Source organism: Sceloporus undulatus, chromosome 3, assembly GCF_019175285.1.
Source record: "Sceloporus undulatus isolate JIND9_A2432 ecotype Alabama chromosome 3, SceUnd_v1.1, whole genome shotgun sequence".
Taxonomy (NCBI): domain Eukaryota; kingdom Metazoa; phylum Chordata; class Lepidosauria; order Squamata; family Phrynosomatidae; genus Sceloporus; species Sceloporus undulatus.
In genome coordinates this window covers 47,179,224-47,203,582 of record NC_056524.1, presented here as the reverse complement: position 1 = coordinate 47,203,582, position 24,359 = coordinate 47,179,224, and the positions used below count along the sequence as shown (strand labels likewise).

At 39.9% G+C, this 24,359-nt stretch overlaps 1 protein-coding gene across 2 annotated transcripts in view; it reads left to right on the top strand.

The window, feature by feature from the left end:
• The window catches only part of RCSD1 (RCSD domain containing 1), a 44,608-nt gene that overhangs the window by 4,783 nt on the left and 15,466 nt on the right, over positions 1-24,359 (top strand). Inside the window, exons 1-3 of one of the 2 annotated variants that reach the window (XM_042460315.1) lie at positions 13,146-13,250; positions 21,825-21,929; positions 24,177-24,266. In XM_042460315.1, the coding sequence (XP_042316249.1) occupies positions 13,179-13,250; positions 21,825-21,929; positions 24,177-24,266 (267 nt within the window). In that variant the 5' untranslated portion in view covers positions 13,146-13,178. Of the gene's footprint in view, positions 1-13,145; positions 13,251-21,824; positions 21,930-24,176; positions 24,267-24,359 lie in introns of those variants that run through there. The other variant, XM_042460316.1, reaches the window with a different exon arrangement.

The window sequence follows — 24,359 nt, the reverse complement described above, 5'->3', positions numbered from 1 at the left end:
TCAACAGAACTCCATGGAAACATATGACTGTCCATGTTTCCTCATAATGAAAAGTTGCTGTTAATTTTTAATTCTTTGTTTGTTCTCTCTTGACTAGCTGACCATTGAAAAACCATTTTCATTCTATCTCACAACTTCTTAAAGTGTATTAAAATGCTTTGCAGTGGGATTTTTTTTTAGGTATACTGTACTATATTTATGCAAAATACAATCAATTTTATAAGATGGATTAGTACTTTCAAATAATTCTGATAGACTGGGAAATTATGATCTTTGTGCATTTAAAAGTTGTATTTGTTCCTCCTTCATGTACTGTACTGTGACCACTTATTCTACTTGCCACAATAGTTTTTAGTATATAAAGAAGATAAATAATGGTTTGTAATTTGTGGGATTATCTCTGAGGTATAGAAAGAAGACCATTGTCTTTTAATAAACTGGTGCAGTGAGATTCCAGAATTAAGCGTCTCTTCATACACTGTCTAAGGCTGCATCTACACTGCAGAATTAATACAGTTCGACACCGCTTTAACTGCCATGGCTCATTGCTACAGAATATGAGCTATTGCGAGCCTTCAGTATCAGCAGGCTGACCATCTATGGAACAGAACTCCTGTGATCACAAATCCCAGGATTCCATAGCATTGATCCATGGTGTCAAACCATGCATTATTTCTGCAGTGTAGCAGTGCCCTCAGTTCAGATCATCAACTGTGATTGCATGGTAGGTTTTACACATACATGTTTATTCTTCACAACTTCCTTTGAGACCAAGGAAAAGAAGATAACAATCTTCTGTCTGTCCCTCATTTGCAGCAAACCATAATTGGCTGTTTTGTTGAAGTAACAGCAGACTGGTTTGTTATGAAACAAGGATCCAACATCAGGATGAATTAATGGCTTGGAGCAATTATTTGGACAAAAAGGCAACCAGAAAGAGTTTCTGATGCCCCAACAGAGCAAATTGTGGTTTCTTGTAACATTAAAAATATATTCCAGAACATCTGAAGTGCAAATATGAGGGGAACATGTTCTAAACCTATATCATGATGTTAGACTCATAAAAGACCCAAGGTTGGCTGTGGTTTTCTTGTGTGTGCCACACATGGAGTAGCAAAACACATTGTGGTCAGTGTGTGTTGATGTATCAAAGTGTGAAGCAGCTTTAATGGAACTATTACACATATAGATTTTGTAAATTCTTTTCAATGCAAACCATCTTGTCAACGGTAGCTTTAACTGCATTACTTAAAGCTTAAGCTATTGACTCATCAATTTAAGTTTTTCGAGGTGTAATGCTTTAAAATAATAGACTAAGCATTTTCCCCAAGCAGTTTCACACAGATCTGAGATGTGGGAATTAAATGTTTCCTGTAGAGAAAAAAAGATCATACCATTCCATTAGATGTTATGCCATCTCCCGTATCTAAATGTACAAATGCATTTTCCAGGTGACTCCCAAGGGTCAAATAATAGAGATGAGGCCATAAGTAAATGAGAGAGCACATGCTTTGTATGCAGATTGTTTCAGGTTTAATTTCTGGGAGCTCCACTTGAAAAAGACTTCATGTATTAATGCTTGAAAAGAATTCGGTTTGAGACCTTGGTGGATTTCTGCCAGGAACAGTAAACAAGACTGAGAAAGGCAATTACTGGCAGTCTACAGTAGGTGTGTGTGTGTGGGTGTGCGCGCGCATAAGCCTACACATATGCAAACTATCCATGCATGATAAAGGAGGTATTTGCAGGCTTGGTGGAAACCAAAGGACTGCAAAATCACTAATATCCCCAAAGTGGGGCAAAAAAAACATGGAAAGGGGAAGAACAGCTCAATCAGGACTGAGTATGATCAAAGACTGATTCTCAAGGGTGGGAAATAGTGAGTTGCTGTTGTTTTGTGCTTTCAAGTCAATTCCAACTTATGGTAATGATCGTAATGTGGACCTAGCATAGGATTTTCTTGGCAAGATATGTCCTTGCCTTCCTCTGAGGCTGAGAAAGTGTGACTTGCCCAAGGCTACCCAGTGAGTTTCCATGGCTGAGGAATTAAATCGAATAAACTGGATGAAGGTATGACTGGCTAGTCATGAACCTGATGCGGAGCATTCCACACATGTTAACATTTGGTTGCAAAGTGCTACTTGTATCTATATATGCATGAACTTCCTGTTTATGCTTCCTGCCTCAACCTGCCAAAACAGAAAGCTTATCAAAGCCCAGTCAGTGCATAATAGGTAGCTCATGATTTACATTCATCAGATCACAGATTTGGCAGGCTTCTGGTGAGGAGATAGGTCTTATGATATCAAGGTTGCCATTGTCGTTTTAAAGTCTGTAATTCACTTGGTAGTAAGCGTCAAATATCAATAGGCAGCAATTATAAATTGACAGTTCTAATTTCCTCTGAGAATACTGAAATCCAAAGTGATGTGAAAACCAAACTACAAAATCTGACAAATCAGAAACATATCTGTAGAGGGTCTGGGGAATCGGAATAAACCTATACTTTGTGCTCATAGGAGTCCTTCATCCTGTATGGTAAACAGGGATGGATGAACATGGGTACCCTGGCTACACAGTACTGAGGCATGATAATGGCATGGCATCCTCTCAATACCACATCATACTGACATTTCCATTAGGTACTAAAATGCCAAATAATGAGCGAAAAGGGGGACAGACTCTATAAAGACTGAAAAGGACATTGAGAAACTGGAGCGTGTCCAAAGGAGGGTGACTAAAATGGTGAAGGGTCTGGAAACCATGCCCTATGAGGAAAGACTCAGGGAGCTGGGGATGTTTAGCCTGGAAAAGAGAAGGTTAAGAGGTGATATGATAGCCCTGTTTAAATATTTGAAGGGATGTCATATTCAGGAGGCAGCAAGCTTGTTTTCTGATGCTCCAGAGAACAGAACCTGGAACAGTGGATGCAAGCTACCAGAAAAGTTTCCAGCTCAACATTAGGAGGAACTTCCTGACAGTAAGTGCTGTTTGATAGAGGACACACTCCCTCAGAGTGTAGTGGAGTCTCCTTCTCTGGAGGTCTTTAAACAGAGGCTTGATGGCCATCAGTCAGGGATGCTTTGATTGAGAGTTCCTGCATGGCAGGGGGTTGGACTGGATGGCCCTTGCGGTCTCTTCCAACTTTACGATTCTATGATTCTATTATATGAGTGCATCTTTTAATTAGGATATAAATTAATATAGTGTTCCTCCCATAAATGTTGTGTCATATACAAGCACTTATTTTTAAATTTGTAGGTCTTGAACAGGACTACAAATAGTAAATAACCATGGTCAATTTTTATTATAAGAAATTGACCAGCACTTATAATAGGCTCCCTCTATCTGGCATGTACCAACTGGCTTTTTTCAGCTCCCATGATCTGTCATTAGCCATTCAGATGAGGATTATGGGGACTATAGTCCAAAACAAATGGCAGGCTCCAGGTTCAGAAGACTGACATATTAAATTCTTGTATCTATTAAACCATTAAACTTGGAGGTCAGGATTCAACAAGTCCAGCAGTTATTAGGAGAAATTAAAATATAGATCCAGGGACTTCAGCCAGTGGTTAAATCCCAAAGAGACACTTGAAAAACCATTGCTACATCACACAAAAAAAGTTCCTGAGCTCATACATAAATGCAAATATGAACAAGAACAGTACTCTGCAAAATGGCTCTATGTAGGAATTTTAAAAGTATTCTATTTGAGAATTCTGCTTGAATTACAGAAGTTATTTGAAGAGAAAACAAATCTTTTTGTTGTATGGGCCAATTCTGCTTTCCCTTACCTCATTAACTAACCTCATGGGGTAAGGAAAGGGTGGAGGGAGTGGTGAAAATTGATGTTTAAAAGTACGCTGAGATCATGGGAGACAAGTTGCTGCAGAAAAATGAAAACAATAGCTTGTAGAAGCATCTTATTGTGAAAGATCTCAGAACACAATGCTCTTTGAGAATAGTTTAAATGTATCACAATCTGTTTTTCCCATGACAAAAGGAAATAACTTCACATTTGAAGCCCAAAGTATCAGCAAAGTGAGACACTTCGGAGTTTATCACATGTAAGGAATTTTGCTTAATTTCGAATGAAAAGAAAGTGGGGCCAGAACGCATTCACATGAATTAGCTAGTTCAGCGAATTTACGTGAATTCGAATTGTGTTCGAACTGACCTCCCATTGCCTGAAAATAGCTTGCCATTGCCCAAAATTGCGTTTGGTAGTCTATCACACAATAACGTTAAACCCCATGATTGCGTTTGGATTGCTATTGGATTATACTTCCAATTTAACTTGTCTGATAAACTCCTGAGAAGTGACCTACACATTACAATCCACTTTTTGGGTGACAGGGACTCTCCTAAGACTACAACAGCTCAGGTCTACACCTGGCAAAACTGTCCCTTAAATAGAGGGCACAAACAGCTTTTTTCAGTTAAAAGAAAGGACACACATTTTTGAAGTGTGGCTGGCCATGCTGGAAGCCCTGGTGAAGGAGCTCATACATGCATGCTCATTTTGCTTGCCAATGCATTATAGGTAGGGATGCCATATCCCAGTGGCCCCCGGGACAATCCCGCTTTTGGAGGACCCCGCCCCGGCCCGGTTTGTCTAAAATCCCAGCTTTGTGCCCGGCCGCCGGGCCTGCTCATGCGGCCATTGCCGCAACTGCTAATGTGCGTGGCCGGCGGCCACCCACCTCCTCCTCCTCGGCAGCGCCACCCTCCTCTGCCTGACTGTGCCGCGTGGCACTTGCCTGGGCAGGCAACAACGTGCGCTTGCCCCGCTAGTGCGCCTGCACGCGGGGCTAGAAAAGAGGAGCTCGTCCTCTTTGGCCAGCCAGCCAGCCAGCTAAAGGGGACAAGCTCCTCTTTTCTAGCCCCGCGCAGCTGCAACAGCGCGCGCTTTCCTGCTAGCGTGCCCGCGGAAAGGGGCTGGAAAGGGGGAGCTCGTCCCCTTTGGCTGGCTGGCCAATGGCTGAAGAGCAGGGGCGGGGCTGTTTCCAGCCCCAATGTGCCATTGGCCAGTGCCAAAGAGCTTTGGAGGAGGAGGAGGAGGAGGAGGAGGCAGAGAGGAGGACCAATGAGGGTAGGCCTCTGGGCCAGGGGGAGGGGAGAGCGCCATTTCCAAATGATGCTGAGGAGGAGGAAGTGGAGAGGTGAGTGGCCACTTCAGCTCTGCCTTATTCCTTTTATTTTTTAATTATTTTTTATTCTTAAAAATAAACAACCCTTCCATTATATTTTATTTTTATTTTTAATCTTAAAAATAAACAGCCCTTCCTTTATATTTTATTTTTGTTTTTATTCTTAAAAATAAACAACCCTTCCTTTATATTTTATTTTTATTTTTATTATTAAAAATAAGCAACCTTTTTATTTTATATTATTTTTATCTGTCTAGAAATAATGCCAAAATGTCCTCCATTTTGATCATGCCTAAGAAACATGCATTTATATTAACATTTTTTAAAAAAATCACCAATTTTTTTCATGTGTCCTCCAATTTTAAAAAATGTGTCCTACATTTGAAAATGTTATCCTACATTTGTCCTACATTTGTCCCAGTTTGGAGGTCCTGACTTATGGCAACCCTAATTATAGGCATCACACAGAGCCTGCTGGAGAAGACCTATCTTGTATGTGACATTAGTCTGTTGTTCTAGTTCCTCATCAAATGGAACATTGTCAGCCAATCTGCAGATGAAACTTTGTTTATCCATAGGAAAGCTGGCAAGCGATATGATTTCCCAGACAGGAAGATAAATTCCATGCTCATTTTTAATGGTGACAAAATTGGATTTGCAGTTTTTTAAAATACAGGAAGTAATATAATTAAACTTGGAAGGATGAAAATGTGTGCTTCTACCTGGATTTGCCAAGTGTGTGCTACCCTAAGGCTATTTTGGGTATTTATTCATAGAATCTTTGAACTGAAAGAGGCCACAAAGGCCATCTACTCAAACCTTCTGCCATGCAGGAATAACTACAGCAAAAAAAGATGCCCATCCAAACTCAAAGAAGGAGAATCCCCGCTCCCTATATTGATGAACAGTTCTTACCTCTTACAGTAAAGGTAGAATCTCTTTTCTTGGAATTTGAATGCATTGGTTCATTTTCTAGTTTATAGAGCAGCAGCAAACAAGCTCACTCCATCTTCTACATGACATCGTTTCAGATATTTTACATATATTCATGCTTTCTTCACATGGCTGAACTACCAGTGAGCTTTAAACATGCATTAGGATTGGAAGGACAGTATTGGAGATATCTCAGGGAGTGGAGAATACCATGATCCAGACATCTGAGGTCAGTGTTTACAACAGCTGTTGCCTGCTGTGGAAGGAAGAAAGGAAGGAAGCCAGTGATACTATTTGTCCTGTACAGCAGAAATTGAGACAGTCCCAAGGCTCGAGTATTTCTAACTTTATATATTTACACACACTCTTTCAGGACCACTGCTTGCTATTGTGTTCTTTTCTGGAAGAGTTACCACTATTTCCCCTAAGGCAAAATGGTCACAATGTAGTACACAGCATGCTGTATCTAAAAATAGCCCACATCAAATGACCACTTGGAATGGTTGTGTAGCTGGTTCTGACTACTGGACTCATTTCAGACCAAATGCTAAAATGCATTGCATTTTGGATTATCATCCTCATCTTATTTCCCTGTCACGCGGTTAAGGAATTATATATAATTTGTAATCTTAGGGAAAACATCACAAAAGTTACTCAGATAAAATATACTGTATAAAATGCAGCAAATGCCAAAATGTGTTATAACAGTCCTTAAAATAAAGTGTACTCTTAGTGTATATGCTTAATGCATACTTAAAACATTTTCTGTATACAAATGTTTTTGAATTTATTGTTGTTATGGCCAATTTGCTATTATCTATCTCTTTCACAAAATCGCTCTATCACATATCAGTTTCAGTAAATCCATCACAAGTTGCAAGCCAGGCCAGTCTAACCCTGATTGTTTTTTCCCTTCTTTACATTACATGTAAATAGTTTCATTCTTTACATTTTTTGGAAACTATAATCTGCAGTGTACACAATTATATACTACTATCCTAAGATAGTAGAACTTTTGAGAACTTGAATCTATATTAACTGTGAACCTTGATATTACACCAACACTTTCTCTTAAAAACGATAATATAAAATACAGTTTTGTTTATCCCTTTTTAAATTCTGTACATTGTTAGAGCCTTTCATTTCCTGTTATCCTTCATCCTTGCAGCAGCTAAGTACAGGTCCGGACCAAAAAATCCAGAGAAATGTATTTTTGTTTACTTCAATGTATTGTTTGTAAAATTTAATATTGCTATTAATTTCTGTTCCTTTAAAGAGATATTTCAAAAACAATAAAAGAAGCCACTACTTACTTTATGGATTGGATAAACTGTAAACATGTGAATCTCTGTAGGAAGAACTGATGCAAGCCTTGCAAATTACAGACAAGTTCCATTAATTTAATTATGGGCCTGCTCTTTTGTCAATTCTTCTTGCCTGCAAGGCTCGCTTGAAACCTCATGCCCACATGTGCGCAGTCCCAAGGTTTGTTTATAGAAAAAGTGGAGCTAATGGTGTGCCTAAAGTGGGTGTCACCTAGTATGTGCATGGGGGAGAACTACCTTTATCCCCGCCATCCAGCCAGATCCCTGCAAGCCCCCAAGTTTTTAAAGTCAAACTGGCAGCTACCACATGGAGCTCCAAAGTCTCCTTCCTCCCCAAAGCCTTCAGAGTCTTGCATGGCTGCTTCTGCCTGCAAAATGCTGGGAGGCAGCATCAGGATGCTTTTCCTGCACCTTCTGCATCAGCCTGCTGCCTTCAGATATGATGAAGGACATTTTCTCATCACTGGTGATGAGGAATGAGTGAACTTCCAGTCCAATAAACATTTCTACTTGGAATGAGAGACTTTCCTAACCCTAGTACATCCTGGGGACGTACTTTACACCTGTGCGGAACGGGCCTGAGTCATTCATTCTTCACCTCAAGCAGCAAAATTAACACTAATAATTTCCCTGCTAGATTGCATCCCAGTTTACTGGTTCAGATGGCTTTATTTCCAGTCTTTCTTCTAGCTGGAGTTCAGTACCCTCAGTATGCAATTTGTCATCAGTGTGGTCTCAGCTTCTTTCTTATTCCTGCCTCTGGAGTTACTCATTCATCATTTAAGGAATTTTCCAACTTCTGATTCAACTGACTCCATCCACTACAGTCATCCCTCCGTATTCACAGGGGTTAGGGGTGAAGGACCTTCACGAATGTGAAAATTGTACAGATAACCCTGTTCCAGGCATCGGAGGGGAGGAGAAAACTTGTGCCGCAGTTCCAGGCATCGGAGGGATCAGGAGAGACCCTGTGAATAACCAAATTCGTGAATGCCGAGTTCGCGAATGAGGAGGAACGACTGTACATTGTTGCTGTTTTTTAGTCCTAGTTAATTGGTTCATCTCCTATACTCCATTACTGCTGTTCCTTTATGTTTGGGCTGGAGAACCTTTGCTTCATCAGACATTACCTCACACCACTGGCAATGCTAGCTGGATCTTCTGGGAGTTGAAATCAAAAATATATGTAAGAGCAAAAGTTCCCTGTCTTTGCTCTTAGCCAGTCCTCCACCACTTGGCATTTACTTTCTTTAAATGTTTAAATCCTGCCATTTATCCAAAGATTGCAGTGTGGCTTACAATAAAATTAACTTAAAACAATAAATAATTACAGAAGGTTTAAAAGATTACAAATATATTAAATAGTCTCTCAATTTAAAAACAGACTATTGAAAAACAGTAAACAATCTTGAACAATATAACTATAATACATGTGCAGCCTGGGAAAAATCAGTTTGGCTTGAAGGCTTTAATAAAAAGCAAGATTTTTATTTCATTTAGCAGATTATTATACACATACCTGAGTAGGTGTTTTGAATGGATGTATGACTGAAGAATCAGTGGAGGGATGCAAAAATGGGGAAATGAAGTATAAAGAGTAATCATTACCTTAACGGTGGTTGATAATAGTTGTTGAGTAGTAATACAGATATCCTTATGCAGATTATCTGTCAGTTTCCCAGAAGTCTTGATCAGGCACTTGATCAAGTAATAAGAAGAAATATTTGGGGCTGATGAAAAGCATGGCCAAAATTTAGCTAGAGGCCAGGAGGAATATAGTTCAACTAAGTCCAAAGAAGAAGAATGCAATCCCTGACAGGTATGCAAGCATTAGTGACAATTTTTGGGAAGCAGTTTGTTCTAGCAGAATACATAAACATTTAGGAAATTGTTCCAACATGTGCATTATCTACTCAGAAGTACAATCTATAAAGGAAAATGTGACTTACTGCCAAGTAAAAGAACTGGCAAATGTAATATCGAAGCTATTGGCAATAATCTTTGAGAACTCCTGGAGAACAAGAGAAGTCCCAGCAGACTGGAGGAGGGCAAACGTTGTCCCCATCTTCAAAAAGGGGAAAAAAGAGGATCCCAAAAATTATCGTCCAGTTAGTCTGATGTCAATACCAGGAAAGATTTTAGAGCAGACCATTAAACAGAGAATCTGTGAACATCTAGAAAACAATGCCATAATCACAAAAAGTCAACACGGATTTCAGAGAAAGAAGACTTGCCAGACAAATCTAATCCCTTTTTGTGATAAAATTACCAGCTTGGTAGATGAAGGGAATGCTGTGGATATAGTATATCTTGATTTCAGTAAGGCTTTTGACAGGGTTCCCCATGACATTCTTGCAAACAAGCTAGTGAAATGTGGGCTAGACAAGGCAACTGTTATATGGATTTGTAATTGATTGACTGGTCAAACCCAAAGGGTGCTCACCAATGGCTCCTTTTCATCCTGGAGAAAAGTGACCAGTGAGATCCCACAGGGCTCTGTCCTGGACCCAGTGCTATTGAACATCTTTATCAATGACTTGGATGACAGAATTGGGGGCATACTTATCAAATTTGCAGGTGACACAAAATTAGGAGGAGTAGCTAATACCCCAGAGGACAGGATCAAAATTCAAAATGACCTTAATAGATTAGAAAGCTGGGCCAAAGCTAACAAAATGAAATTCAACACAGAGAAATGTAAGGTACTGCACTTAGGCAGAAAAATGAAATGCACAGATATAGGATGGGTGACACCTGGCTGAATGAAACTACGTGTGAAAGGGATCTGGGAGTCCAAGTAGACCACAAGTTGAACATGAGTCAACAGTGTGATGCGGCAGCTAACAAGGCCAATGCGATTTTAGGCTGCTTCAATAGAAGTATAGTGACTAAATCAAGGGAAGTACAGTAATAGTTGGAACCAGTATGCAGAAAAATTGGAGCTTGTCCAAAGGAGAGCAACTAAAATGGTGAAGGGTTTGGAAACCATGCCCTATGAGGAACGACTTAGGGAGCTGGGGAAGTTTAGCCTGGAGAAGAGAAGGTTAAGGGGTGATATGATAGCACTGTTTAAATATTTGAAGGGATATCATATTGAGGAGGGAACTAACTTGTTTTCTGCTGCTCCAGAGACTAGGACCCGGAGCAATAGATGCAAGCTGACATTGAGGGCTGTTCGAGAGTGGAACAAACTCCATCAGAGTGTAGTGGAGTCTCCTTCCTAGGAGGTCTTTAAACAGAGACTGGATGGCCATCTTTTGGGGGTGCTTTGATTTAGATTTCCTGCATGGCAGGGGGTTGGACTGGATGACCCTTGTGGTCTCTTCCAACTCTATGATTCTAAGTGTATATGGGACTAAAACTTGAATCTACATTCCCAGTTCCATCCTAACTGTTTATTAGGAGGTAAGTCTTACTGCTTACATTTATTTATTTCCAAGTATGTTTGAGTTTTTAATCCTAACATAAATTTGAATTTTATATTATCTTAGGGGATGTACAGAGTACTAGATCAGAGCCACAGCAACCGCACATTACGGCCCTGATCTGGCCTTTCCGTGGCACAAAAAGGAGCTGCAAAAAGTGGCTCTAGCACCATGGAAAGGGCACTATAACTGCTGCCACCATAGCTTTTCTGCACTCCTTTGGCACTGTTTCATCTGGACACAACACCAGAGAAGTGCCATGATGCCACCTGCCGTGTGGTGTGGCGCATGGCAACATGCCAACATGGTGTGGAGTAAGGGCGTGTGTTGTACGGACACCATGCCCCCACTCTGCCCTGTTGCTGGTCAAAAATGCCAGTCTGTACATCCTGTTAGTTAATTCCCCTTGGCTTCCCAAACACTCAATATTTCCTATTTATGAAATGAGGCATGCCTTGTACACTTTTACTCTAGGAAGTCACTTTATTTACATAATATTTTTCTCTTGTCTCTTCAATATTTCTCAAAACAAGGTGCTCTGAGCAGCTCACAACAGATAAAAATAAGATTTTAATTTAAAAAACAAAATAAAAATACTGGTGAGTAATATTTCCAATGAAAAGGATCCATGTTTCCATCTCTGATTATTCACAAAAACTCTGCCAACTTCACTAATCCCTACAGACAGTATTTAGAGAAAAGAGGCCACTTGCTCCTTGCATACCATAGACAGAAGAGAGGCAGGAAAACATCCTATAAATCTAAATCTACAAAACTAAACACTAGCCAAAAAAACTTCTACTGCATAACTGCAAAACTAAACTATATAAGGCTTTTCCTGGTCTGATCTGTTTTAGATGTATGAGTTTGTATGGCATAACATTCCCATTCCCATTCTCATCCTTTCTCTCTCTCTCTCTCTCTCTCTTTCTTTGAAATATCTTAATGCTTCGGTATATTCCATTTCATGTGCTATACAGCTGAACAATCTTAAAGCCCCCTGAACAAATTACCTCTTCTAAACCAATCCACATTTACTTCGCTCAAATTTACCCTTCTGGGAAAAATTACTGAGAGGGTGGGTTTCTCCCTGACTGAGTTCTATTTCTGAACTGGTGGCTGTCATAGGAATTTCAACACAGTGTAATTCTATTCTGTACTGCTGTACTGCCCAGGCTACAAGGTCACAGAAGCAAGGGGACAGAAGGAAAGATTCTTCTAAATTTGAAATACTGTCCATTATTCAAAACTTTATAGACCATTCTTTTCAAAGAAAAGCTGGCAATATTTACGTCATCATAGTTTCATGCTGTTCACAGATGTTTCCTTTCATTCAACTGAGAAAAGCAAAGTAGTTCAGGTCTAAATTTTGCTTCTACTGTTTCTAGAGCAAATTTTTATCTTTCACAACTTCATAAAGTATTTTTCAGACACAAGCATTACCACTGGTTTATCTACATTTGAACACAGCAGCCCTTATCAATTAACATTAATCATTTGATTACTTGGAGAAACAGGAGCTGTGTTATGAGGAAATCCTGAAACTCTTTATCCTATTGGACAATACTGAATTCTGTTTCTCAAGTAGTGTTGCCTTATTGAATTTCATCCACCACATTAAAATAGGTGGCAGTGATGATGATGATGATGTGTGATAGATGATCTAGAGAATTGTCCTGTAGGGAATGATTATGCATTTGCTCAGGAAACAGTACTTAATGTAGAAGGCAGTGACTGGAACCCTGGTATCTCACTCCACTGTCTAGGCATTGGCAGCAGGTGCAAAAAGGTTGTGGGTACTGTGGCCATGAAATAAGGTACTGGAGAAACATATTGCTTGGAGTTGGTAGCTTTTGCTTGCCTTCTCTTCCCACTACTGTACTAACCTGGAAGTGGGGGGGGGGAGTGGAAATGCTAGCATCATGCACCAGTGGGATTCTCAATAATTTTTGAAAATATAACCTACTATTTTTAGTTATTACAGCATGTAACTGAACCAGCATGGCATAGTGGTTTAAGCATTGGACTAGGACTTTGAAGAACGAGGTTTGAATCTCTGCTCAGTCATCTAGACCCACTGGTGGCCTATCTATACTGGCCAGAATACTCCAGGCTGCTCCCAGTATATTCTGGCCCTAGAGCTGTCCCAAATTCCCCCCATTTCCTCTGCACTTGGTAGCAACACTGGGCGGTTGGCTACACATGTGTTCCACTGTGCTACCACTACTGGCCCTAGTTGACCCCTCTGAGGTCAAGTATGAGACGTTCAGCATTGATCACATGGCTGGGTGCCTTGTTATGACCTCAGAGGGCGCAACTCACACCAGCAGTCACGGTGCTGAATGGCACAGCAGGATGCATGTGTAAACAGCTATGGAGCACTCCAGATTTTTTTGCAAAATACAGAGCCAAAGGTGAGTTATTTTGAACAGTTTGGGCAGGAAAAGGGTGGATTCAGTGCGGAACTAGCCTCACATCATGAAGACATTCTTGCACTCGAATTGGGGATTTGGCCCAGCATCATGTAGACAAGTTGTGGTGAGGTTGTGGGGGAAACTTATTTAACTGACCTGTGTAGACAAGGCCTAAGTAACCTTGGGCAAATAACATTTTCTCAGCAAACAGAATGGCACAATTAAACTTTCTTTATACAGTTAGCTAGATGTCTCCATTTTATACTGCCATCTTTTCCCTCCGCTCCTGTATTCCAAATGGCTCTAGTTAAAGGACCTTTTGTGGCTGCTCTGTCTGTACACCCTGTTTCAATTAGGACCCCAATGTTGAGGGTTTCACAGATATCAGCAAGATATTAAGATATCTTCTGTTATAATAAGCAATTATTTTGAGAAGGACCCCCCACTTGTATTTGTTAATAGATTTCTTATGTTCTTCTGCAAATGGTCTCACCAATCTCCTTTTGTGTAGATTGTCAGCCAGCAAATCTTGGAATGCTGAGGCTTTTAATCTATTACATTCCAACTACTCAAATTGTTTCACATTCAGAGTCCAGTTTTCAGTGATACCATGCAAATCTCTTTATCATGTCCTTAAGCCTCTGTTTTGAGATCTCTATGCACCTACTCAGAACAACGTCACCTTTGCAATGAGATGACTATTTTCTACTTTCTGTATCAGCCAGTGCAATTTGATGTTCTATATTTTACCTTTGTTTTCAATATCATAAATCTTAGCTTGAAAATCTATGTTCATATCTTCTAATTCACCCATCTTTCTTCATGCATTGGACTTAAAATTAAGATTTCATTAGCGGATTATTCTATATTAGAGATTTTTACAGTCCAAGTAGGAAGTTCTGCATCTAAAGGGGCTACTGCTATAGCCTAGTCTTTATGCAGCTGAAAAAAATTCTCAAAAAGTGTCCTCATTCTTTAGTAGAAATATCTTGGCTACCATCTTCCTTATTCTTATCTCATTTTGTACATTTAGACAGGCTGGGCGCCATATCTTCTACTTCCACATTTGCCACTGCTAGCAAAGCAAACTGTTGCATCTACAGTGGAGAACCATGGATCTTCTTCAATGTTTGTTCCACTCTTCATTTTGTTCCAGAGAATTAAGCTCCCCACAGTTTCACATTACAGTTACATTTGCAATATTGTGGTGTTAAAATGTAGGACAAGAGCCAGGATCTGTCCTAGTTCTGTCAGGAAACTCCTGCAGCAAGTAGGATTTTGATCTTCTAGAACCAGACTGCCTCTGAAGACTAAGGACTCTTGGGGCTATCTGAGACTGCATCCCTTCAGAGAGACAATTCAGCTCCAGAATTCAAAAAGGAGCCTGGATGTTCTCTGAGTCCACAAGAAACAATGCTGACTGAAGTCATGAGTATGGTTGGAAGTGTCCAGGCTAAGTGTCTGGCTGCAAGGAAAAGTTAGGATTTGCTATGAGTAGAGAAAGCCAGAACGCAACCAGCCAAGCAACATAAACCTCAGTTTTTGGATTATAAACCTGTCTCTCTGGCTACTAACCTTTAGTTTCAGAAGCCTTATTTGGACAATTCCCTTGCATGTTTGTTGTTCAGAACTTGATGGATTAGACCTTGGATTGATGTTTGGCTGTAGCATCATATCCTCCTCACTCACTTTGCATCAGTCTGTAGCAGAACTGGATCGTTCAGCCTTGACACTGTTTTCTGACACTTGTGGATTCTTCCTGTCTCTGGTTTAAATGAGGCCCAGCACCCGACTAATCCCTGGTCTTTGTCTGTAGGATTTGCTATTGGGTCATACCCAAGATAGAATAGGATAGTGGTCATTTTTCTCAGTAGCTCCCCCAATTTACACAGTCTAGTATAAATTATTTTTACTTTAGAGTTGTAACAATTAGGCTGTAGCCTATTTTGTTATGCTTTAAACACTGCAGACAGAGAATGCAATGTAACAATCAATACAATCTCATAGGAGATTATCAGATGGGGGGAGGAAGCCACGTGTAAAAGGCATACTCTCTGCAAAGTTGCACGATAACACTAAAGACTTTCAGACACATCACGCTTATTCAGGACTTAAACCATGAAGATCCAGGAATGCTCCAGCAACAAACAATTCATGGAGAAATCCTGGGAATTGTTTGTTGCTGAAGCATTCATGGATCTTCATGGGTTAAGTCCTAGACAAGCAAAACATTGTCTGAAAATCATCAGAGCAATTGTGCAACTTTGCCAGGAGTATGCCTTTTTGTTCCCTAATTTCCCCCTGCTTGATAATCTTGATAGAGTACTATCAGACTAGATATCACATTTCAGTAATGTAAACTCAGTGTGCCTCTTTCTTTCCTAGTGTGTATCATAAACAGATGGCCCCCCTTCCCTTTATTCTGCTTTTAGCTTTGCTCAGCAACCTTTTTCTTCATGTATACTGGTCCATGCTATCTTGATTGCAATTAATTGTCATATTTATTATGGAATTTATTAAAATAACCTCTCTGTCACCTCAGTTGATAGATTTCTGATGCTATTACTTTTGAAGATATTTAGGGTTCCTATTAGAGTTTATATTAGAGGTCAGTGTCATCAGTGAGAACCCACATCTCTGCAGGTAGTTCCCAGCAGATCACTGCAAGGCATGGCTGTGTTGCTTCTCTTCTTGCCATAGCCTCATGCCCAGTTGATGAAGACCACCAGTAGTTACAATGAGGTGAGACAAAAGAAGCTACTGCTTGCTCACCTATCTGCTATTTCTCTTTTGAGAACTGTCCATATTAGAGACGAAAGCAGAAGGAGAGCAAGTGGACCACTTAATAGAGGAGAAATGTTACTAAACACATTTTGCCCAAAGAACCCACCAAACCAAAGTACACACTTTTCCCTGCTGCCCTAAACTCCTACAAGACTTATTGTGACATTTGGATTAAATGTTTTCTGCAACAATAGTAATATGGAGAGATGAAAATCCAAACCTTTATGTTATCCAGGATCCTAAAGCCCTAGTAGGATTGCCTATCTTGATGGAATGTGTATGGTTTCAGAACAGTGCTTGTCCCAGTCCTTGCTGGAGTAAACTATGCAATACAGGTGTGACCACAGAAAAAATATACCTAGAGTAGGGTGGAAATCACATACTTTCCAGCTGTTGTTCGACTGCAGCTCCTAGCATCCCCAGCATTTGCGATGCTGCCTAGGCTGCAGGGACATAAATTCTAACATCTGGAGGCCTGAATAAATCTGTCCCCAATCCACAGGAAGGTCACAGTCATTTTAAATTCCAGATGTTTGCAGCTATTTCTTCATAATTACCAAAAGAAACAGATGCACAACCTCTTATACAGAAAAATGTCACAATTTCCTCCTTATTAAGAAGTTTACTAGTGTGCCAAATGCCATGATGGGGAGAGAGGGGGAAATAAAGTTGAGCCAGTATGCAGAGAAAGGATGCTCACTTGGGAGGTCAGTGTACTTAGAACTGCAGCAATTTGTTTATTCAAATCTTCAGATGTGCTCTTTCTTGCGTAGAGGGTCTAGCCTACTCCTGTGCTCCCAATCAGAACAGCCATTGTGGAATTTCCTTCTAGGGACATAATCTACAGACACTTGCAAGCATCACACACCCACTTCCTCAGTAACCTCTGCTCTGCTTCAGCCCATATTCTTCTGGAAAATGAAGAGAGTTAACAATCTGAATAGAAGCTCTGCTGCTTCACTGTTTTTATTCAGAACTATCGACCTCTGTGCCTGAGTTTTTCATCAGCTATTTTTACATATTTGTCCCTTTAGTACTTGCCTCCTGTCTGCTGCTAAAACTGAAGTAGTATATGATAACACTTTGTTGTTGTTTCATGCTTTCAAGTAGTTTCCAACTTAGGGTGACCATAAGGTCACCCTGTTATGGAGTTTTCTTGACAAGACAACCTATCATGGGGTTTTCTTGACAAGATTTGTCCAGAGGAGGTTTGCCGTTGCCATCCTCTGAGGCTGTGAGTGTGTGACTTGCCCAAGGTTACCCAGTGGGTTTCATGGCTCTGTATAGATTCAACCCCTGGTCTCCACAGTAGTAGTCCCACAAAAACCTGTACGCCATGCTGGATAACACTAATTAATTAAAATATTCTTGCTCTGAGACCATATTTGTATGTGACATGCAAATTCAATATGCTTACTGAGCAGGGCTTGGGTAAACCACATTTTTTGAGTACAGCTCTCAGAATCTCTGGCTGAACATGGCCAGTGCTGGGTGGTGGATTCTGGGAGTTGTAGTCTCAAAACTCCTGGATTCTTCTTTGTTACTGGAAGCCCAAGTGGATTCCACTGCTCAGAATGCTTGGGAAACTCCCAATTCCAAAGGTTCTATCTAGAATTTTGTAATGCTAGAATGAAGTCATAATAATACATTTACTTGCTTAGTACTGTCTAGTAGTTTATGTGCTATAACTCCTGCTTTGAGGAGAGAAAGAACACCCCTACTTTCAGTGCCTTAGCTGCCTCAGCCTCAGTTATTCCTGAGCACAAAAAGATGCAATATATGCCTTGTCATTCCCTCCCCACACTGACATAAAATGGGAAGGCAGAAGTAATTTTGCAATGTAGTTATAATTTAAAATACATATTTCTAAAAATAAAAAAGATTAAATTAGATGAGATAATCTGGGTCTCTCTAGCCGCCAATCTTTCTGTCCATGGCCCATTGCCAATTTATTCTAATCCAGTGGTTCTCAACTTTTTCTTTACCAGATATCCCCTTTGAATATCCTTTGTTGCTGTCATCCCCCAGATTTAACTCAAGAGTTATTACCCTAATAGTAGTAGTAATAATAATACCTGAATACTGAACCATTAACAATTACACCATCCATTACATCTTGACTCAGAGGTGCTGGAAGGGGAGGAAGGAATTTACTCTTGTTTCCTCCCACCAGTTTGCAGCTGAAGTGGACTGGATGGCAATGCACAAACCCAGCCAGCCTTTCCTTGGCTTCTGTCATATTATTATTATTATTAGTAGTAGTAGTAGTATGTGTTCATTCCACTGTAGAGAAAAGGTGAGCTGAGCTTCATTCGGGTTTTCATGGGGCCCCTGTGAGGATATCATGGCCCCTGGGGGTTCGTGGATTACAGGTTAAGAACTACTGTTTTAGTCTAAACTTAGAGTGGCATTCTAGCTGTGTCCTGCAGATAAAAGGACTGAACTTCAGTATGCAAGGAAATAGATGTTGTGAGGGAAACACACAAGAGTTCCCATCTAATACAGGAGAAAATGGTGTGTGGGTATGAGTTGTTTAATCTGTCCACTTCCTGGCAACAGTTGTGCCATCAGGGCAAGACTTGGGGCAAAAGGCCAAGGTTTCTCAATTCTGCTGGGCTGCTGGGCTGGGTCATCACATTTTGAAGCAAATGAAGTAAGACTTAAGACAATTAAAAGGGGGGTTCAGAAGACCATGATATCCAGAATATTTAATGCACCACTGTCTGCCAGTTCTCCTTGCAAACAACTCACATGCACCCTGTCAGTTTTAAACAATGGTTGAATTACAGGAAATCCAGAATGACTCTGTTCCCTTATCTTTTTGCGGTACCTCCCTTAACTATTTGCTTAAAAGATTTTGGAAAAACTGGAGGATATTAGGGATTGTGCCTGTGAATTAAATTGAGAGCCTGTTCCCTCACCCAATGACTTGAGCACTGGTTCAAATTCAAAACATCACTTTTGCCCTTGTACTGATTTGTTGCTAACGTTCAGAGGGTCAGAATTTCATTGTGTTACTGCAGGGGTAGGCAACCTGCGGCCCGCGGGCCGGATGTGGCCCGGCAAGGCCTTGGGACCGGCCCCAGCCTGGTTCTGCCGCTGATTGCCGCCAGGGCCTTTGGCGTCTCGCGCGAGGGGCATGGTGGGGCAATTGTCTATAGAAGCCTCAGAAACATACATTTATCTTAACATTTTTTTAAAAATCAGCAAATTTTTTTACGTCCTCCATTTTTTATTTAAAAAGTGCCCTCCATTTGAAAATTTTGTCCTACATTTGTCCCGGTTTACTTATTTAATTAATTTTTTAAAAATTATTTAATTATTTATTTTTTGGCTTCGGCCCCCCAGTTGTCTGAGGGACAGCAACCCGGCCCCCGGCTCAAAAAGGTTGCCTACCCCTGTGTTACTGTTAAAGGGCTCAAACATGACTCAGGGTTGCATCCTTTGGAGCGAGGTCGCTAAAATGAGTACCCAGATGTTGGGGCAATTAGCTTACAGTTGTAAACTGCCTAGACACTATTAGTTCAGTATGAAGCAGTATATAAATGAAGCTGGTTTTTGTTTGTTTAATTACATTAATTAAATAGCTTAAGAAACCAAGAGATGTACACAGAATTGCTGGTTTGCTGTTGCCCCCTAGTGGAACATTTTGTTATTGTTTACTTCAAAAGAACTGTTTTTAAAAGTTTTTAATTAACTTCCTTAGCGTGATATTTTCCAGAAAAATTAAGCTACAAGATCTATACTGTAGTCTGATGGCTGGGCATGGTACGATTTTAGTGTAATGCATTTTGAAACTTCCAGTTTGAGTAAGACTGTTCTAAAGCATGAGACCAAACTCTAGTACAGTTAAGTTTTTGTGACTGATCCGTGCTTCTCTTCTTTCTACCTTCACCTACCTACAGAAACATATATGCTGTTTGCTCACTATTCAAACAGTATGATTGCTTGTCTGGATTTTAAAGGGTGGGTAAGAATTGTCAGGCTGGCCAGATGCTATTTAACTGCAACTCCCATCAGTTAGGAATTGTGAGGAATTCCAGTTCAACAGTATCAGAAAGTTCCCACCACACCTGCAATACTGCCCCAGTGCAATACTGAAGTGAACCAGCAGTCAGTAACAACAAAGATCAGCTGGTGAAATCACGCATGGAGAATTTTTCACCAGAAATATTTTGAATGCCTCTCAGCAATTGCAGAACTTTTCCTGTACTTCTAAATAATCTCATCCTTCACTTCCCCTTTCACTTAAAATCAAAAATTGTGGTTTGCAAAAATCAGCAGTACAGCACATGTTTTGTATTCAGGGGCAACTTCACTCTCCCTCATCTCCACTTTATAACATCCTCAGTGCTTCCCAGTCCTCCTCCTCCTCCTCCTCCTCCTCCTCCTCCTCCACTTCAGACACCCCTTACAATAAATGGCATGGCAAAACCTCTCATTAATTGCACCAGAGGAAGAGTGGGTGCTGATAACCAGAAAATTTACTTGTTAAATCTCATTGGGGGAACAGAAAAAGAACTCAGCACATAACTTGTTAGATGTAACTAGTTATTTTTATTTTCTGGGAGTGCAACAGATTAACTACCGAGGTCTTCTTGGTACATGGGAGATGGTGGCTAATTAATTCATGACTCATTTGATTTAACTAGTTATGCTTAAGTTCAGTCTTTTTGTTGTGCATACCACCTGCATTGGTGATTAATGATAAAATAGTTCAAGAAATGAATTCAATGCAAAACACCATACATTCCAAGCTGTAGCTACAAAATGAGAGCATTGCCTTCCCCAATGAAATTTCCCTTCAGTCCCCAAATATCTGGCATTGCATTGACTTAACATTTCAGTCGAGCATTTAGAAATAGAGTTTAGGCATAGAAAGAAAAAAAGCAAGCAAACTTACCAAAGAACACAGCAAATATAAGAGTTATAATTATAGAATCATAGATTTGGAAAGGCTATCAAGTCCAACACCCTGCCATGCAAAAAGACACAATCAAAGCACCCCCAACAAATGGCCATCCAGCCTCTGTTTAAATTTTTCAGAAAAGGAAGCCCTGCCCCCATGGCCCAAATAAAACATCCTCTCCCCATTCCCACAATGATCAGTCCGGATGATGCAGAGCCAATCCCCAGTTCTATGCAAACCATCCCAAAAAATGTATGGCTGGTTCAGCTCTGAACCTGAGCTACACCAGGGACGTAGTGGGGGGGGGGTTCTTGGGGTCCGAACCCCACCCTTCCGTTAGAAAAATGAATGGTGCGTGCTGCTGCACCGCTACACCCAAGCCCCAATATAATGGTGGCACTTAGTCTGGACCCTTCACTTCCTAAAATCCTGGCTACATCCCTGGCTACACCACTCTTACAATAAGAGATACAGTGGGTCCTTGGCATCCACAGGACCCCCTGTGGATAACAAAATCTGTGGATGTTCAAGTCTCATTAAATACAATGGATAGTAAAATTATATCCCTTATATAAAATGGCAAAATCAAGGTTTGCTTTTTGGAATTTATAAAAAAAATTAATATTTTCAAACCATGGATGCTTGAATCCATGAATAAGGAAAATGGGTACAGAGGGCAATTTCGCTCATAAGCAAGAAAATGAGATGCTTTCTGATACTTTTTATAATAATTTTTGACCTTCCTTCTTGTGGTAAATTTTTGTTTGTTGCTGTTGTTGTTGTTGTTATTTATATAATGTCATCACTGTACATGGTAATTTACAACTAAAATAATTTAAATATATATTTTCCTTACAGTTTCTTTTCTTTTTCCCCCACAGGAAAAGTCATCAGAGACCAATATGGTGACAGAGAAGTCAGCAAGTCCATCTGTGGCACAGCTTGCTGGAAAATTTCAAGACCAGTCATCTATCTCTGGAAAGGAGGTTAGGTACAATTCAAACACAAAAAGAAGAAAGAGTGATTGATTTCAAAATAAATATGCATTAGTAATTAAATTAATTCTAAATTCTTGTTGTGATTGTAACTGTTTAAATGCCAGGGTCATATATGTAATTGCTGTATTGTTACTATTGCCTGGAATTCTGTATCAGCTACTTATTTGTTAAGTTATACTGTATATAAGTAACCTCTCCTTGTCTGACGTCCCAAAACCTAGAAGAAATGTCATTCATCCATGTTCTGATCTCCAGCAGAATAGACCTTGTCTGCATGAAACTGATGTCCGTAAAGTAGGGGAGGGGTGGCGAGTTACAATTGTGACAATATAGTATAAAAATGGAGACTAAGTAGAGGTCATGAATTTGGAACAATTACCTAGATTTACTCAGCTATAACTGTTTCATATTCATGATCATAACTCCCCCTCCCCATCTCCAGTGATTGGCGCACAGGTGAATGAAGTTTCTGTCAAGTTTGGAGGGAGCAGGAGAAAATTCGTGAAGTATACTTAACTAAATAGCTCATACAGAGTTCTGGCTATTAGTAGCATCATCAGCATCAACAACAACTTCTTGCCATAGTGACACCACTTTGTCAATCTTTGTTGTTATTGCTGATTGTTTCTTTTTGCTTCTTTTGCTTTGCTTTGCTTTCTTTTCTATGGGGAAGACCTTTAGTTCAGTAATAGCTTTTTGCATGCAGAAAGTTTGCAAATTCAATGCCTGTCATTTTGAGAAGAGGCTGAAGAAGATTCCTGCTTGAAGCCCCCAAAGCTGCTAACTAGTTAAACAAGGCACATTCATTTAACTGATGTTACTCTCAGGTAGCTGTTTTGTTAAGAGAAAGAGATTGAGAGCCTTCTCAGTAGCTGCTCCTTCTTTCAGGAATTCCCTGCTTTCCTTTCCCAGGCAGGCAAAGGCAATTTTATTCAAGCAGGCTTTCAATATGTAATCATTCTCAGGGAGGCTTCTTATTGGGATGCGTGCTGTGTTTTAACTCTTGAATTTTCAATATAATTTTATACTGTTTAAATGAAATTATTTTAATTATTTTTAAATTTGTGTTGGTACATTTTAACCAATTTTATATGTGAGGTGTCTCTGGGAGAAAGGCGGCACATAAATAAAATATAAATAAATAAAAAGTTAATCATCCAAGTTTGGTGCTCAGAAAGTATCAATAATTTTCTTCTTTTATGTCTCATTATTTGATATTGGGTAGCACTCTCTGATCTTAGGGTAAGAAATATTTGAACTTCAACTTTCCACCAAGCAGCTATTTTTAAAGTAAAGTCAGAAATGTGTGTTAGTGTTGGAATCTCTTCCTCCACCACCCACCCTCATGAAATTAACATTTCTATGAAATTATGCAATACATGAGGATAATCGTACAGTCATCCATTCATATCCATGGATTCTTTATCCACAGCTTATAAATATTCAAAAAAGATATACATTCCAGAAAACAAACCTTGATTTTGCTATTTTATATAAGGGACACCATTTCACTATGCCATTGTATGTAATGGGACTTGAACATCCACAGATTTTGGCATCCATGGGGAGTCCTGGAATCAAACCCCAGTAGATATCAAGGGCCCACTGTATTTGCTTACAGACTATTGTAAGAAGCCTTCAAAAAGTATACTAAAAGCAGTACTGGACTTTAGAGAGTCATGGTGGCCAAATGTAATGTCTGATATTTAAGCATGGTATATTACTTGCTGCTGAAATACTTAAAAGTAGGTTTTTATCTATGCTACACAGCTATAGCAGTATGGTACTGTACTAGTTTGGTTCTATCCCACACAATCCTGGAGTTTGTTGTTCAGTGAAATACTTAGATGTCTGTACTAAACAGCTCTAGTGACGGAGTTCAGGAAGATAATGGTCTCTTGCCAAGAATTTTAAGTACCTCATCAAACTATAAATCCCAGAATACCATGAGGTGAAAGTATGATAGTTAAACCAGTATCAAGTGACTACTGTGTAATGCAGGTCTACCCTAGGTACACTTTGGTCACTACACAGTGGGCAAAGGCCAAAAGAAATAAATATCACAGGGGCTTCTAAAATAGGAAAGTAATTAAAGCTTTCTGAAAAGGAATGAATTCTCAAGACCTTTTCTGAAGCATCACTGCTGTTAGTTCATTCCCTCACATAAATAATGCACTTTTTGATTTACATTTTCTTCCTTATCTGCCACTTGTTAAGTCGTTTTTCTGTTTTTAGATACCAGTGGTGAAACCAACCCGTAGAAAACCACCATGTTCACTTCCTCTCTACACACACAAGGCAGAGCTTGGCCAAAATGGTGAGCTAGTAAGTATCAATGTTTTAAGGATATTGTTGTATATATATGTTTTTCTTTTATAAGATATGACAGTCATTCTCAAGACTGAATGGTCCAATGGT